Source organism: Phaethon lepturus, unplaced genomic scaffold, assembly GCF_000687285.1.
Source record: "Phaethon lepturus isolate BGI_N335 unplaced genomic scaffold, ASM68728v1 scaffold39408, whole genome shotgun sequence".
In the NCBI taxonomy this organism is placed as follows: Eukaryota; Metazoa; Chordata; class Aves; order Phaethontiformes; family Phaethontidae; genus Phaethon; species Phaethon lepturus.
The window spans coordinates 1-16,664 of record NW_010560498.1 but is presented as its reverse complement, the minus strand read 5'-3'; the positions used below and the strand labels follow the sequence as shown (position 1 = coordinate 16,664).

Genomic DNA, 16,664 nt, shown 5'->3' with positions numbered 1-16,664 from the left:
GAGCCGGTGGGTTTCCCCGCAGGCTGCCTGTGAAAGCGGAGCAGAGACCCCGTGTCCGGGCGCGGTGGGGAGAGCCTGTCTTTGAGACCTACGGAGCCAGTCGCCGGGCTGCTCCAGTGCGGTCCCGGCGCTCGGCGTGCTGCGAAAAGAGTCCGGTTTGGGTCTGTGTCGTCAGCGCTGTTGCGGGCTCAAGAACTTTGTTTGCAGTTGTTCCGCTGCCTTTGCACGCGTGCCAGGTGCTGCATGTGCATCAAATTCCCCATGAGCATGTGTCGGGGGGGGCGTACGCTTAGGAATCTCCACAACCCCTCTGAGACGTCGCCCTGTCTGAGCGCAGGGACATCTGTGCCAAGAGACGTTATTAGTGTCTGCAGCAATCATGGAACTATGCGGGAGTGACATGTCATCACGGGGACTACCAGGTAGGGTGAGCAAAGCCTGCTAAGTGGCCAGAAGAACTGGGATGTTATGCTGTGCTCCACCTGCAATGCGAAGCGTGTTGCAAAACACATGCTGCTTATGCTTATCTAAGCATGAGATAGTTAAGTCACATGTAAAATGGTTAAGGCAGGGCTCGAGTTATGATGTGGGCTAACAATTGCGTGGGAGGTTATAGCTCCCAAAACATTAATTCAAGTGTATGTATACATGCTGGCTACATAAGTCTCTGCAGATGCCCAGTGAAACTTTGGATTTTAAAAACTTTTGATGGTGTAGTCATCTAGCAGAAAGGAAATACAAGCTTTTCTCTGAACCTAAAAGTATACTTGAAGGTATACAGATGTTACTGTGTGATCTGTCAAAGTAAAGTTCCTTTCACTAACTAAAAGCATATTTTTTTAAAAGGGATGAAAGAAAAGATGCGTCACTTCATAACTGTGGTCTGGACCAGACTTATTTCTGCCTGATTGAATCTATGATGTGTAAGATCAAATTGAACCAAAACATTCTTCACATGAAGGGTAGATATAGGGGATTAAACTGACTGTCATTTGAACTTAACTTAGAAGTTAGTTAAACCAAACTTGTTCTATAAAGAAAAAAGTAATAGGAAACATACACAGGACATGCACATAAGTCAGCGTGAATTAATCTAGCAGCTCCCCACAGCTAAATGGGAAAAGCCCTGCTTTCCTTTTTCCCACATTTGTCTCTGGTGCTTTAATTGTGATCTGATTGGATTTACTTGCCTGGCAGAAACCTAAACCAGAAAAAGCAGATAGTTGACTAACCATGTTAGTCAACTGAACCAACCAAGGGACTAGTCTAACAAGTACTGATGGAGGAAAGGTATTAGAAAGCATGTGTGGAGGCAGACACCTACAGTGATGCCTTTGCAGAATGCACCTTGAACATACTCTCAGGAGTTCCTTCTTACTAGCAATAAGCTAGAACACTGGAAGGCTGTTTCTTGCTTGGTGTCCTATGGGTGAGAAAAACCACTTTGAAATGAACAGCAGATGATTATCATTATAATGATAAAAAGAGATGCCCACTGCAGCCAATAGTACATGAAGTCCAAGATTTGTGTGTGTCGCTACAAACATTCCATGTACAGTGTTGACACTAAGCCACTGAGACTGCACAGTGTACCTTCCTGATGTAGGCTGCTGTCTATTTTGCATAAACTCTTAATGGATCTTTATAATTTGTATTAAAAGTCTGGGGATCAGGGACTGGGAACCCACTCACATCTCTTTCCCCTGCATACCTGAAGTGTATACCAAACCAGGAGATTAGAGTTGCACATTTCTCTGTCCTTTCTCCCTAGCTCAGTATCTCTTAATTATATGCAATTGAAGGCGTAACTTCAGACAGAAGGCTTAAAGGCATGCAAAACAGCATTGCTGGTAGTCTGGTCCTCTTGCAGGTCATGTAGATTGAACCACTCAGGCAGAGGGAATTGACTCCAGCTTTCCTGCTTAATGGATGGGTAGTAAAGCATTATACCATTACATTAAAAGGAAGGGCCAAGCACCACTCCAGAGCAATACGAGAAGAAAGTGAGAAGAGTTCCTTAACCTGGCACTAGCATTAAAAGAAATGTTTACATGATTGCAGCTTAGTTTACAATCCTTTTAATGTGACTGAAAGCCTTAAGCCTGTTGGTAATGTAACTAGTGCTGATCACCACTTCATAGGAAGGCATGAGGTATAAATAAAAGGCATTTCTAAAAGCTGGAAATGGCATTAGGACAGGCAAGGTGTTACTTTTCCTTCACTTCCTCCGTTTCAGGTGTTTGCATAGATTCAGGAAGAAAGTTGTATTTGTTGGCTGCAGCTAATACTGCTGAATTATTTCAGAACAAGACCATGAGGATGAAGCATGGCACTCTGTTCCAAAGATGGATTAAAAAGTTGTTGCTTACTTTTCCGTCTGTGATGCAGTTTACCATCTACACTGTACAGTTCTACTTCTGACAACTGTTTCTAGGGTTTCACTGTTCAGGAGATCACTAGAAACTGGTAAAAATAGCCGCCTGCAAAAGAGGAAGAATCGCAAAGGACTTTGCAACTTCTTACATTAATTTCTGGAGAAAGCTGACATATTGTTGAAAAAATAGTCTGAATGGACTCTATTGATTCAGAATAAGAGTGGTCATGGTCTGAAATAATCGAAAAAGATAATTTAAAACTGTTAACATTCTGCCCCTACTGAAAAAAATTTAAATACAGGGGAGAATGAGAGAAGGAAAAAGGAGGAAGAACAACCAAGAATAAAAATTGGAGTAGTCCCAAAAGGTTTTTCTCAGTAAACAAGTGAACATTGCTGAGCAAATTATGGGGATTTTATACAGCTTTGTGTTTAAATCAGAGGCACCTTTTACACATCCTGCAGTTTTGAAGCAAAGAATACAACTAGAATAGAGTCCATTACTCAGATTGTACATGATTAAAAACTTACTTCAGACTTCCTGTATATGAAAATTTGCATAAACAATCTTTGAAGAAACTAGGCTGCAATTTGGCAAGATTATCAACAGCAGTAATACTTGAAGCATCTGGAGCCATTATTTAAAAATTTGTGGTATGTCTAGTACACTAATGTCTGTTAATCATATGAAAATATCTTTTGAGAGACGTACTCTACCTTGCCTTTGTCAGTAGGTCCAGGGCCCAGTGTTCCCCTAGGAGAAACTCTGTCTTTAGGTCAGCATGGAAGACACCAGTGGTCTTAGCTCTCTACCTACAGTTACTTTCCAGTTGCTGGAGTAAGCAGTCTGGACCAATGCTGTCCCTCTCAGCGCAGAAAGGGAGGGAGCCCCTCCAGCAGTGGGAAGGAGAGGAGGGTTTCTGCGCTGCTGCTCTTGTCTTCCTGTGAGAGGAGACAGATTTCTCTGCTGCTGTCACCTCTCAAAGTGCAAGCCAGAATACAGGAGTCCTCGTGGCACTATATAGTTAGAACTTTAGGTTGATTTTATTTCTTATGTGGCTGTCTGATCCCAAAGAATTAGAGGTCCAATCTCTCCATACAGTGGCTTGCAAGCTACCTGGCATGTTCTGCTGCACAATATGGAGGGGGGCCAACATACTGTTAACAGCTCTGAGCCAGAACTGACCCTGCTGATCTGCCCAGACCTGCCAGGAAAAGCGCTGGGGAAGTGTTCCCTCATCTACAGACAGAGCAGTGACCTGCAGAAATCAACACGTTCCTACCGGATAGGTGCCAGAAACCAGCTACTTTGCTCGTAAGCAGTCTTATCTCCTCTTCTACCTCTCACCAATTTTTTACAACCTCTTCTTATTCCTGCCCTCTGAATCTTGAAGATTTTTAGGCTCAGTGAAATTCTCCCTGTGGTCACCCATAGCTGATGACTTATCCCAAATCAAGTCCCCGGCTGGTCAGCCAAGCAAGAACCTTACTGAAGGGGAGGCAAACAACTGGTTTCAATAGGTAAGAAATGGGAGAAGCAGTTGTAAGAGGCAGCACCATCCTGTCACCGAGCACTTGTGTGCTGCCTTTTTAAACTCTTAACTTCAGATAGATCTTACTCCTTAAAAAAAAAAACCTGCATAATGCTACGCACTGACTGTGTCTACATTAGCAAGTAGAATGGCACAGTAGGAGCAGATCTGTAGAGCAGACTAGTTTATGTGCAGTACCTCATGTCCTCACTACACGGGTTTTGGGCATTTACTTTGGATTTGTTTCAGTCCAGTCATATGGACTGACCACCCATTGGAGTGCATTTTCAGTTCAGTTTCATTTGAAAAGTGTCCTATTCACATACTTTGAGGTTCTGCTATGCAAACTAAACTACCGTAAGTGAACTTCAAAAGTACACTCCTGAGCTGCATTAAAATACTCATGTATGTGCACCCAGTGTTAAACAAGGTGTGGACTTTTGCAGTATTATACACAGAAAAAGAGAATACCTTTGAAGTAAAAATGTTAGGTAAGGCTTATATTTTAACATGTCTTTTTCCTATTGTCCCCTTCCATTTAGTTTTAGCATTCTTACAAGAAAACAGAGACAATTATCTGCTAGATGTTAACAAAGGTGCAGCTAACTGATGAGCAAAAGGGAGAAGAGGAAAAATAGTCTGATCTGCTCTCTTGAAGATGAAACAAAGCTAACGCATATAAAAAGGAATATAAAGGGAGCAGAGATGAAAAGAATGTTTCTGGTGTTCTTATTTGCAGTTTTGTCTCCAGAAGAAGACCGACATCTTAATCACCCATTCCAGAAGATGGCAAACTTGACAGCATAGTTTTGCTTGGAATTAGTAGAACTTTCCTCCTGCCTAATCCAGCCTCTTGATCAGTTACTTTTTTTGCTCAATTAGATTCTTGTAACTGTGGACCATCTGGGCATTGTGCAGTGGCCCATTACTTGCCCAAATGGCTGTGGCCAAGAAGCTGACCTTGTCCTTTCCTTCCAGTGCTGGTTTTCTCTTAAATGGAGATCATTCTCTTGTTCCTGTGAAGGAAAAAAAAAAAGGAAGAATTTATCAGCAGCAGCATGTCTTGGCCAATTTGTCCCTTTTATATCAATTGCTAATAACCTTCTATAGAAAGTCTATCTAGAGGCAAAAATCAACTCTGCATCAGACTGGTTTTCAACTGCATGGTGCATAGAGAAGGAGAATTACTTCAGATCAGGGGGTCACCTTCAGTTTTCTCCTGGAGTATTACAGCTGGTTTCCTGCCTCTGTCAGCTCTCCCTGAGTGAGCTGTGAAAGAGGAGTTCAGCAGACTGGGAGCTGCCGTGCAGGGTCCCTTGGCAGGAAGGAGTGGCGACTCCAGTCCTGTTGCTTCTGAATGGTAGCATAGCATCCTGCTGCTGACATATCCAAATGTGACAGCAAGCTTGCCAGGCGGCAACCGTAACTTCAGAAACTGCTCTCTTGCTTTTGCTGTGCTAATTCAGGCTGCTTCAAGAACTCCGTAGTGGAGCATGACTACTGCCATTGTTATTAAATAGACAGTTTACGAGCATTCAAAAATGCACATCGTCAGCAGGATGGCCATTGATATTCAGTATCCACTTCCATTTGGGGGTTAAAGTTTGTATCTGCAATGTGGAACTGGCCCAGTTGTAAAACTGAGAAAATTACCTTGCATGCAGCAGAACCGTAACTAAATTGCAGTCCAGAGTACTAGCAAGTTGCTCTGGATATCAGAAGAATTTAGGCTGATGTTGTGACTTTTGAACTGAAACAGCACCTATGTAGTACAAGACTGGGATTTAAATCTGTGGGTTTCTAAAAACATAAATGCTGTGCATACTAGAAGCTCTCTGTTTGCAGCGCTCATAATACTTTCTCCTTCAGGGCAACATTACTCAAACCACGATATGATCTCCTGTGTAGAGCTAAAAAGGAGTACATGTGACAAGTGAGACAGGTCTTTTAAAGAGTAGGAACACTAGTTGGGGATGGGAGAAAATACATAAAATCTCTGGCTTTTGGAAACTAACTTGAGGTACATTATAGTATTCAGTCATAATTTGATTCTGTCTACAGCAATGGCTGGAGGCAAAAACCAGTTGTTTTTTTCTGATGAAAATTTAGTCTTTTGCAAGATTGTACTGATTTTTGAGAGACTGGGAAATCCTTGAAAATGTGGTTTTAAAGCCATAAGTGTCGACAAACAGCAATAAGTAGTGCTTTACCTATATTTCTGGTCTGAGCTTTCTCTCCCTTGCTCAAAAGGGGGAAACATTTTTCCATGGTAAACCTCAGTGTTTTAACTTCTGATCTAAACTGATGGTAACACTTTCTAGTTTTTTAATCACTTTCCATTTCAAAAATCTATTGTCAGTTATTAATAAGTTTATTAAACTGCAGCTGGAAAATTGACACATGAAAAGAGAATCCCTGTCTATATGTTTCTGTGTATAAGGCTGATAGACAATACTACTTTTTTTTAAATCATGTGAATTGCTCTAATTCTTTGAGTCACTCCTGTATCCCCAGAGAGCCTGTGTGATGAACTCTCTTTGTCAATTCCCTCTTTACCCCTCAGCTGGTGTTTGGGGAAGGCCAAGGGCACATACCTCTGATTCTGGTGTCGGAGCAGGAAGGGAAAGGGACAGTTTGGGTAAGGCATTTTGTAGAGGAATTTGGAGCTGCTGCTGGAAGAGCAGGCTGGATGAGCGTGCAGGAGCAAGGTTGCCAGGCTCTGCAGGCGCAGGGCTCTGGTATGTGGGGCTGGCTGGCCGCTCAGACCGAGAAAGCAGCCTATAGCGTGGAAACCAGCACTGGACACAAAAGGAGGAAGGAACAGGAACGACGAGGCAGAGAAGACTGAAAGATGAGTGACAAGAGGCTTAGGAAATGAGGGAGCACCTCAGTTTCAAGAAGCAGCACATCTGGGCTCAGTAGAGCATGCTGCCATCCAGTATCTAGAACAGAACCCAAAAGTCACAAACTCGGTGACTCCCTCCCAAGGGATTTGCGGGGCCAGAAAGGACCTTGAAATGGCTCCAGTCATGTCTCAGCCCGTTAGAACTGACAGACTGCAATACATGTATTTTATATAACATGACACAAGTTTCTTCTTTCCTCTCACAGTAGTGACTAGATTTGGCCTTGCTTATTGGAGACCTTCCATCCATCAAACACTGCTCGGCAAAGTGTGCATTTCATCACTTCTTATTACTGCTCCATATAAAACATGCCTACCTACTGCTACTATTACTCCAATAGTGCAAGTAGGAAAGATCTATCCACTGCTACAGATTTCAGCTAGGCTAATAAGCAGTGCGGATGCCAGTATTTGGTGTGTGATGAGTTTCCTTTTTTTTTTTTTTTGGTAGAATAGATTTTTGTGTTTTGTTTTTAATCAGGATAAAAGAACACAGGTTTGCAAAGTAAAGCAGTAAGTTTCAAAATGCTAGAATTAAAGTTGCTTCTGCTATCCCAATTCAGCTCATTGTGCACATGCCTTTAGAAACACTAATTGCATGAACAGACTTCACATATTTATGAGAAGGACAGCGCATCCTGTGTCAATATGTATTAAAACATATTTGTTGTCTAATATGTGGAAATGTTTATTGCATGCTACATGAACCTCACCTAGATGACAAAATTTACTCATGAGTTTCTGTATGGCACTTCTCACCATACTACCAGAGTGCTTCACAAATGTTTGCCTCTCACTAGAGCCACAGATTATTAATCTGGAGGCATTCCTAAATTACACTGGGAGCTAACACACAGAAAATGCAAGAAAAAAAACTCCTTCCACTTATCTTAGCTGCTCCATATGAAAAGCTTCTGGCTTAGATTTTTTCAGAACTACTACATGCGTAGTCCCTGTGGATTTTAGTTACAGCTTTGTGTGCTCAGTACTTCACAAATCAGATGCAAATCTGACGTTAGAGGGTTAGAAAAGAAAGAGTATACTATCGGAAGTCACTTGGGTAACTCTGGGACTAAAGTTGGTCAGCATCATGTAAGAACTCACTGAGGTGGGAGCAAGGACTGAATTTTTTTTAGGACAATGTAATGATATTAACCATAAAATTCCCCCCCTTCCTTTTTTTTTTTTTTAAATATAGCTTCTTGCACATTCACTGTATTTGTCACAGAATGTTTGGAAATGAATCAGAGACTAAAGTCTGATTCATGTATTTCAGCATTATCCATCTCATGTATTGAATGAGGCCAGAAACTGTAATCCTGGAATGTCTTGCACTTCAATGTCAACTTTGATATAACACCGTTCCTGTTAAAGTATTTTCTTCTGTATAATACAAAGAGTAAGTCATCTGGCATCTATCTCCCGAGATGGAAATACAGTATCAGGAATGTACAGCGTGACCTGTGTTGATGATGTATCTATGTAAAGTACACGTTCCTAATAACATGTTCAAGAAAGCTATAATCTAGACTATTACAAACACTCATCTACAGTAATTTACAACTCTTCCATCTTTTTTTTTTTCCTCCTCTACTCAGGCTATCCTTTTGCCTTGTTCCAGCGCTATTTCCTCTTCCAGAAGGAGACCTACCTCATTCACCTGTACAATGTGTTCACAGGACTCTCAATTGCTTACTTCAATTTTGGTAAGATGAGTTTGGGAAGAGAGACCTGCCTGGCCCAGGGTGTGCTGTGGTCTGGGAGGACCTATAATGGGAAAATGTAATTTCTACTTCATGTCTCTCTTTCCCCCCTCCACAGGGATGCAGTTCTTTCATTCCCTGCTATGTGTCCTAATCCAGTTCCTCATACTGAGACTTATGGGTCGCACAATCACTGCCGTCTTCACCACATTCTTCTTTCAGATGGTAAAATTCTCTTTCTTACTGCATTGGTTTGTAAAAAGGAGCACTCTGTTTAGTTTTGCACTTAGCAGTAGCAACTATGGGTGGAAAAGTGGAGACAGATCACAACCAGCTGGAGGAATTAGTTTGAATAACCCAAACAATGGTTTCTTTCAGACATACCTTATGGCTGGATATTACTTCACAGCCACAGAGCATTATGACATCAAGTGGACAATGCCACATTGTGTCTTGACACTCAAGTTGATTGGTGAGTGACATCTCCTTCCTATCTCTCACACTCTGCAAGTTGTGGCTCAGGGAAGAGAGGACTGTTTGTTCAGCCCAACCAGCCCATCGCAGGGCTTCAAATAATTGTTTCTCAACTCTAGGTCTGGCCATTGATTACTATGATGGAGGAAAAGATCCGGTGAGTAAGACACCCTTTCTCCTTCATTCCTCCTCCCCTCTTCCATGCCATTCCAGTGAGCTATAGGTCAGAAAATCAAGTCCAAGGATGCGAGTCAGCAGACTGCATTCATTGTTTGGTAAAAGCCATAGCTGAGAGGGGAGCATCTATGAGTGTCTGAGGGCACTGAATTCTGGAGTGGAAAGAAATAGTTTGAACAGAGACAGTAGTGATTAGAGATGGACAAAAGTTGTTTCAATCATGTCAGAATGTTATTCTGTCCCCTTCCAAATTCCCCACCATCTCCTCCACCCAAATCTGTTGCTTTAGATTCCCAATCCCCAATGCTGTGTCTTGTGGGTAGTGTACCTTGCAGACCATCAGATCTGGATCTCAGTTCCCATCTTCCTTTCCTTTGTTTAGTCTTAACATATCCTTGTGAGTGGTTGCCCTTCACCCTTTGTTAGGGCGCTCTTTTTAGAGCAGATGAAACAGTGAGAGAAGTTGCACAGCACTATGTGTGGGAGAAGGCAGAACACTTGCTACTGTCTCTTAATCCTACTTTAAGTAACTACATTCCCAATTTCCTGTTTGGGGCCTGACCCAGACTTTAGCACCCATGGAATCACTGCTGACTGCAAGAAAACAAGGCTAGGCTGAAATTTCCTAAACTGAAGTTTCAAGTATTTAAAGACAATATATTTTTGCATCAAGAAGTAGGAATTGTAGGACAATGAGATGTTGGGAGAGTACATGTGATTGCAGTCAGGGACTGGAATAGGTCAGATATAGTGCTTTTACTATTCCTGCCTTACTATGATAGCAGGGATGCATGTCAATACATCCCTTCCATGTTTTGAGCTTATTTCTGAATAGACATCTGTGCAACTGGTCTCAACCATTGGATCTTGTTGCTATTTAGAAGGGGTAGGGATAGAAGGCTGGGGAGAGGAATGGACATTAAGTACTAAGTGGAAAAAGCTCCATATACTTGGAGAGCAAGAACTGAGACCATTAAGGAGGTAATCTGAGAATGTAATATCCAGAGCTAGTATGAGATCCCCTAGGATGATGTTAATGCCCCTCCCTTTGGTGCAGGAGTTCCTGACCCCTGAGCAGCGGCGATTTGCTGTCCGGGGAGTTCCTACCTTGCTGGAGGTCTCAGGATTCTCCTATTTCTATGGTGCCTTCATGGTGGGGCCTCAGTTCTCCATGACAGACTATCAGAAACTGGCAAGGGGTGAGATGACTGACGTTCCAGGCCAGAGACCCAATAGGTAATAAAAAGCCACTTAGCTCCTCGCCTTCTTAAGATCCCAGAATGCTGAATCCTCTACATGTTCCCTGCAGCAGAGTGCCTTGTTACCTGGACACTGAAGTACTGTGACCAGAAGTGATTTATAAGACAAAGACTGTGGTTCAAAAGGGGCTCATAATTCTCTGTGTAACGTCCTAGCACTGTTGCAGGGCGTGAATGTCAACGACCATTTGACACTTTTACTACAGACTCAGTCTCAACCTGGTAATGTTACCTTCCAAACAGAGGCATCTGCTGCAGTGGAACATGGTGACTCCTTATTGCTATTTCCCCTATCTCCTCTTCTCCTCTTCTGTTTTTAAAATTATGAGTTTGAAGGTCTCTTTCCGAGGCTTTTCTTTGACCTTCATATTTTTCTTTCTCAGTTTTGTGCCTGCTCTCAAGCGCCTGAGTTTGGGTCTCTTCTTTCTAGTAACTTACACCTTGTCAAGCCTGTACATCTCTGATGAATACCTCATCTCAGATGATTATATGGTATGTATTCATTTGGCAGTTCTGGGCTGTGGAATAATTCCACTTCTCTGGTGGGCACTGGATCTAGAAGAGTGGATTTTAATTTTTTTTTTTTTTTAAACTTTTGCCTCCATTTAAAAATACGAAAGTCAGCAACTAGTGATAAGCCTTTCCACAACTGATTTGGCTTTACTGCCTGTCCCGTGGATTTCATTTGATGCAGAATAGGAATGTGTGAAGTGGAACTGACCCAAATGAAAACTTTTACAGATAGAGAATTACTGTGATGCTACTGTTGTTTCTGGAAGCCTAACATACATATTTTGTGACCTTTTAATGAGCTTCCATTTAACCATTACTTACAAAGAACTTCACTAGAGTAACTTGCAAGGCTTACCAGAATCTTTGAGGTTCTTTTAAAACTCTTTAACAAGTAATTCCTGCCTGCAGATTATCAGTGTTTCTGTGTCAGTATGAGTAAGTGAGAGTGTAAATTCTGCGATGACTATGCTAATCCCAGAGTCTTCCCAAAGTACCTATTTCAGTACAGCCAAATACTACCAAAGGGAGGAGAATGATGTGTAAATTTGCATAAGCAAATAGCCTGGCAGTCCATGTAGCAGACTCAACCCATACATCAAATGAAAACGAAAGACAGTGATGACATCTCGTCTACCTTATCTCATTATTGCCACTCAACTCAATTTTTAATTTTTATTCTATTTCACTCTTATCTCTGCAGGAAAAGCCTTTCTGGTTCCGTTGTGGTTACATATTGATCTGGGGCAAAATTGTACTCTACAAATACGTAACCTGCTGGCTTGTTACGGTGAGTCTAGATGTTCCAGAAACAAAGACAAATGAACATACCAAGAATATGAACATACTAAGCAGCTACTTAGTATGCTTTTGGACTTAGCACTAAATTGAATAAATCCAAATATCTGGAGATCAGTGCAGGTCAGTTTAGCTTGCTTTAAATTACCATAGGCTAGCTAACTAAAAAGGAGGCAGTTTTTAAATCCGTTTGTTGCATCTGCAGTGGTGTTTCTCCACTCAACACAGTGACAGTCAGAGCTTCCCCAGCTCTGCCTTGCCAGAAAAAAAAAAGGGGCAACGTTTTCCTCTCACCTTTCTTGTGAATCTTTTTCCATAGGAAGGTGTCTGCATCCTTGTTGGTCTGGGGTACAATGGGAAGGACCAGAGTGGAAAGCCTTTGTGGGATGCCTGTGCCAACATGAAGGTCTGGCTGTATGAGACAACACCTTTGTTCACAGGGACCATTGCTTCTTTCAATATCAACACCAATGCCTGGGTGGCCCGGTGAGCAGTATAAAATTCCCATTTTGTAATGTGTCGGTAACGTCCATCAACAGAACCAAGATCCTAGGCTGAGAGGGAGCACTAGAGGAAGAATCTGCCAGTTTTTAGTTCTTACACCTTCTTCATGTTTTGCTGTGGTCACACTTGAAACAGGTTACTGGGTTAAACAGATCTTTTCATTGAATCTAAAAGGGCAGTTCATTAATATAGGCAAGCAGTTGATAGCAGCAGGAGGGCAGAGGCTAACAGGAGCCCTTCAGCCTGCCTGGTCAACTGCACTAATGGCTGGTTCCTGCATTATGCCTCTCGATGGTCCCTATGCAATGACTCAGCTGGGTTTTGATATGGCACTTGCTGGGGCACACAATGAATTGTAAAATATCGTTTCTGTGTGCGTTGTTGGATGAACCGCTTCTTCCCATTAGCTGGGATTTCTTTACGACAAGGGCTGAGGTACGTTTTGCCCTGGTAAGGGGAGTGGTCTTTCCGTTTCTGTCACCACAGGGTGTGCAAAGGTACCCCCTGGGCCCTGCATCTCTGACATGGAGAGGGGAGCACAGAAATAAAACTAGAAGCACTTTGAGTTTGTTTCTTTTCTGCTCTAGCTACATCTTCAAGCGTCTGAAGTTCCTGGGTAACAAACTGCTGTCACAGGCACTGTCCCTGTTCTTCCTGGCCGTTTGGCATGGGCTGCACTCTGGCTACCTGGTGTGCTTTCAAATGGAGTTGCTTATAGTCATCGTTGAAAGACAGGTGCGCTTTGTCTGACTTACCAGAATGGGGTAGCCTGTGTTAGACTTTCCCCGTAAGTCTGGAAACTGCCACGCTGAAGACTTTACTTGGATTAAATATGAAAAATAGCTGTTCACTTTGGAATTGGTTTTCAAACATGATACGGTCCTCTTCTCAAGAGCTCAGTAGGTTGCTGGCTTCTGCATGGGCAAGGCATGAATTTATTGCAGAAGCTGACAGGAAGAAAAGTGGAGAACTTGGCATACGAGTAAAGGGCAACTGAAGTGCTTGGCAACTGGAAAGGTCGGAGGACAAGCATGAGCTGAATACCTCTACTAACTCTCCCAGTACCGAGAACAACATTCCGTATTTAAACTTTTTTTTTTTTTTTAATTAAAACTTTGAGCAGGATGGGGTACTTTACTTACCTACTTTTTTAAACTAACTGCTTACTAAAATTCATTTTACACAGCTGGATAGATACTTTGGCCCCAGAGCCTGCATATGTAGCCACAGGAGATTAAACAAAGAATTCTGCTTTTTCTTTAAATCAGGTCATTAGCCTTGTTCGGGACAGTCCTACCCTAAGCACTTTGGCCTCCATCACTGCCTTGCAGCCCATCTTGTACGTGCTGCAGCAGGCTAACCACTGGATGTTTATGGGCTACTCTCTGGTGCCATTTTGCCTTTTCACCTGGGACAAATGGATGAAGGTATTTAGTAGCCACAAACAGACAACCCAGGAAACCAACCCTTTTCCCTCCATCCCATCTCATATGTCCTTGGCTCAAAGCTGCTTGCCAATCCTTAACCCTGCCTTTCTCTTTACAGGTGTACAAATCTATTTATTTCCTTGGCCATGTGTTGTCCCTCACCTTATTATTGGTGTTGCCTTACATTCGCAGATTAATTGTGCCACGGAAAGAAAAGCTAAAAAAAGCAGAATAACAGCCAAAAGGTAAGGCTGTAGTATGTGGAGGGAATCCCACATTTGGAGGTGAAGTGGCACAGCAGTATTTCACCTTGGGATGTAAGGCAAACATAAAGTCAACCAAAACAAATCTACCCTTTTTCTCTTTTTCAGATTACACCACCTGTGCATTTGTTGGAGTTGATTTAACACTCCGGAAGCAAAGCATCACCTGCCAAGTTTGCTGTGTTGAAGTATGACTTTTTTTTCAGTGCAAGGAGGGGGAAAGAGAATGCACAGGGCCAGAGACCCGAAAGGAGGGGAATGGAGTTCAGCCTCCTTCCAGAGCCTCCACCTTCTGTATGTTGCCTTATCTCTCTGCCGCCCTCCAGCGGACACTCGTGTCTCTGCTGATGCCGGATGATTAGACCACGCAGCGCTGGCACGGCATGGGATCGGAGCCACTTTCTGACTTTTCTACGTTTGTCATCCAAGATAAAAATTGCTCCTCGTCTTTTTCATATCGGCTTCAGCTCCTTTCCTCTTGGGTGCCTCGGTGTGGGAGTGTGAACTGTTGCACACCACCGAGCAAGGTGATTCTACAGGACTGAGTCACTTCAGCTGCAGGGTGAGCAGGGCACAGCTAAGAACTTCCATTCCATGACAAATTTGGGCTGAGTTGCTGCTCTAAAGGGATCAAGCCTCCTCACGTACTAAACATGAGAAAGTAAAATACACAAGCACCCTTATCAAAAGTGACCTTTAATAGGAGGAAAACAGGTCAGTGGGGCAGTCCATTTAAGGCTCATTGCTCCAAAAGCTACAAGGATGAAATTGAAGCCTTCTCCCTTTCAGAAGCCCAGAGTTGCACCAGGTCCACACCTAAGTAAAAAGGGCATTTCCAGAACGTGGAGTCACTGTATAGGAGTCCACCATGACAGCAGTAGCAGCAGAAGCTCATACTACTCCCCAAACTTCCTCAAAGGCAGTAGTAATTTTAGCACATGTCAGGGCAGCAGAAAGAGGATAGTTGCTGATGGAGACCATCTTTTCTGTATAGTCAACGTTGACCTAGGCGAAGAGAGAAAAATCAGGGTGCTAGTTTTCACTTAGTGCTATCTATCTCCATTGGCTGGACGGGCACGGTATTTCTCCAAGGTTGAACACAGCCACAATAAAACACAGCAGGACAACTGCAACCCTCACTAGTGACCTCTCTTGGGAGGCAGAAAAGTCCCAAGTGCTACAGTGTTGGGCCTTCCTAAGACAAGCCTATCTAGGGGGAAAAAAAGGGGGGGGTGACAGAATAGGGGGAACCACAGGAAAAAAAAAAAGCAGCCCCTATACTCAGAACAAGAGTGAAATCTATGCTGATAAAGACACTTACAACTCCCAAGTAAGGGATACGTGCACTTACCGAACCGTGGGCAAAAGCTCCCACAACAATGGCAACTGGCTCTGCTGCAGGAACCAGTTCACGCAGATCTGACACCTTTGGAACTGCAAAAGAGGTACCTATCTTCATACAGCCCACAGGGAGATGATCACTGACTGGATTTTTAATCACCTACAGAAAGCAGAAAGTTAATAAGGGTGTAGAGGTAAGCGACCCTGCCACATAGCTAAGTCCATGGTTTGTAAAAAAAACCAAAACAAAACCACACAACAACAAACAAACCCCACAACAATCCTACATCACTAGCTGCAAAGGAGGAATGTTGTAACATTACCTATGAATGGCCAAAGAATGTTTACCTTCAACAATTTCTGAGGCCCATCAGCTGCTCGAACGCTGAGCTTATGCAGCAACTGAACTGATGGAAGAAGAAAATTAGTTAAGCTGTTTGCTCTTTTCCCAGAGGAATCCTATCTTCTACCTAGTGATCAGAGCTAGAAATCTATATTTAGAGCTCCCAGTGTCTTCTAAAGCGGTCCTAAGAAACACTGATCAGCAAGTTATTTTGCTGCTAGCACAGTCTCATGCAGGCATTCCCCACTGTGCTAAGGAATACATAGTTGGACCATGCATCCTGGAACTCACAAAAATACACTTTAATTTCTCTGCTCTTATCCCACTTTCACATTTTTAAGGTTGATGCAACTTTTTGACTTGTCCCAAAATCATTCCACTCCTAACCACCTTCCTGCATTATTTTGTGGCTGGTATAAAGTTTGAATCACTTACCCATAAGACCACAGAACCGATCAAAAGTTCTTGGGATTCTGGTTTGGGGATTGACTTCAATTAGAACATTCTTCTGGGTATGGATATAAACCTGAAGGAGACCAGCCCGATTCAGGGGGCTGTCCATGAGCATCAGGAGACTCTGAAATAGGAAAACACACGGTATTGGAAATAGAAAATGTGCAAGAGAGGACTCTTGGAAAACTTGAGGGTTAGGTCCCCCAGAATGCAGAAGGGACCAATACTGAAAGGAGTTAATCTGGCCATACCAGCTCTACTGTAATGCTGAGAAAAAGCAAGCCCATATCCAAATTACAATCCACGAATATAGTGGGTAAAGCCAAACTCACCCCCATTCCAGGGCACAAGCAGACCCGCAGACTGAGCGTCAACCTCCCTCAAGCCGACTGCCCGGCCGCCCTGCCGCCGCCCCAAGCAGCCCAGGCCACCGCAGACGCTGCCCGGATCCAGCCGCTACCTGGTGGGTGATGTCGGGCCGCACCTCCCCGGGGTCTCGGCCGTTCCGCAGCAGTAGTGCCTTGTGCTTGTCACAGTTGAGGAGCTCGAACGTCTTCCCCACCTACGGCCAAACCACGGAGAGGTGGGCAAGGGCACCCGC

The 16,664-nt window shown here is 43.3% G+C and overlaps 2 protein-coding genes across 2 annotated transcripts; one reads left to right on the top strand and one right to left on the bottom strand.

Annotated features, from left to right (window-relative positions):
* Positions 1 to 5,270: 5,270 nt before the first annotated feature.
* On the top strand, positions 5,271 to 14,261 carry LPCAT3 (lysophosphatidylcholine acyltransferase 3; the record flags this gene model as incomplete). Its single annotated transcript, XM_010293688.1, has 13 exons — positions 5,271 to 5,328; positions 8,410 to 8,517; positions 8,633 to 8,739; positions 8,893 to 8,986; positions 9,108 to 9,145; positions 10,223 to 10,401; positions 10,808 to 10,916; positions 11,638 to 11,724; positions 12,052 to 12,218; positions 12,824 to 12,971; positions 13,505 to 13,663; positions 13,782 to 13,908; positions 14,035 to 14,261. Coding segments are annotated over 12 exons (1,371 nt in total), but the record flags the coding sequence as incomplete, so codon positions are not given.
* Positions 14,262 to 14,606: 345 nt separating this feature from the next.
* EMG1 (EMG1 N1-specific pseudouridine methyltransferase) lies at positions 14,607 to 16,622 on the bottom strand (the record flags this gene model as incomplete). Its single annotated transcript, XM_010293686.1, has 5 exons — positions 14,607 to 14,931; positions 15,278 to 15,427; positions 15,616 to 15,674; positions 16,046 to 16,187; positions 16,524 to 16,622. Coding segments are annotated over 5 exons (564 nt in total), but the record flags the coding sequence as incomplete, so codon positions are not given.
* Between the last annotated feature and the right edge of the window lie 42 nt (positions 16,623 to 16,664).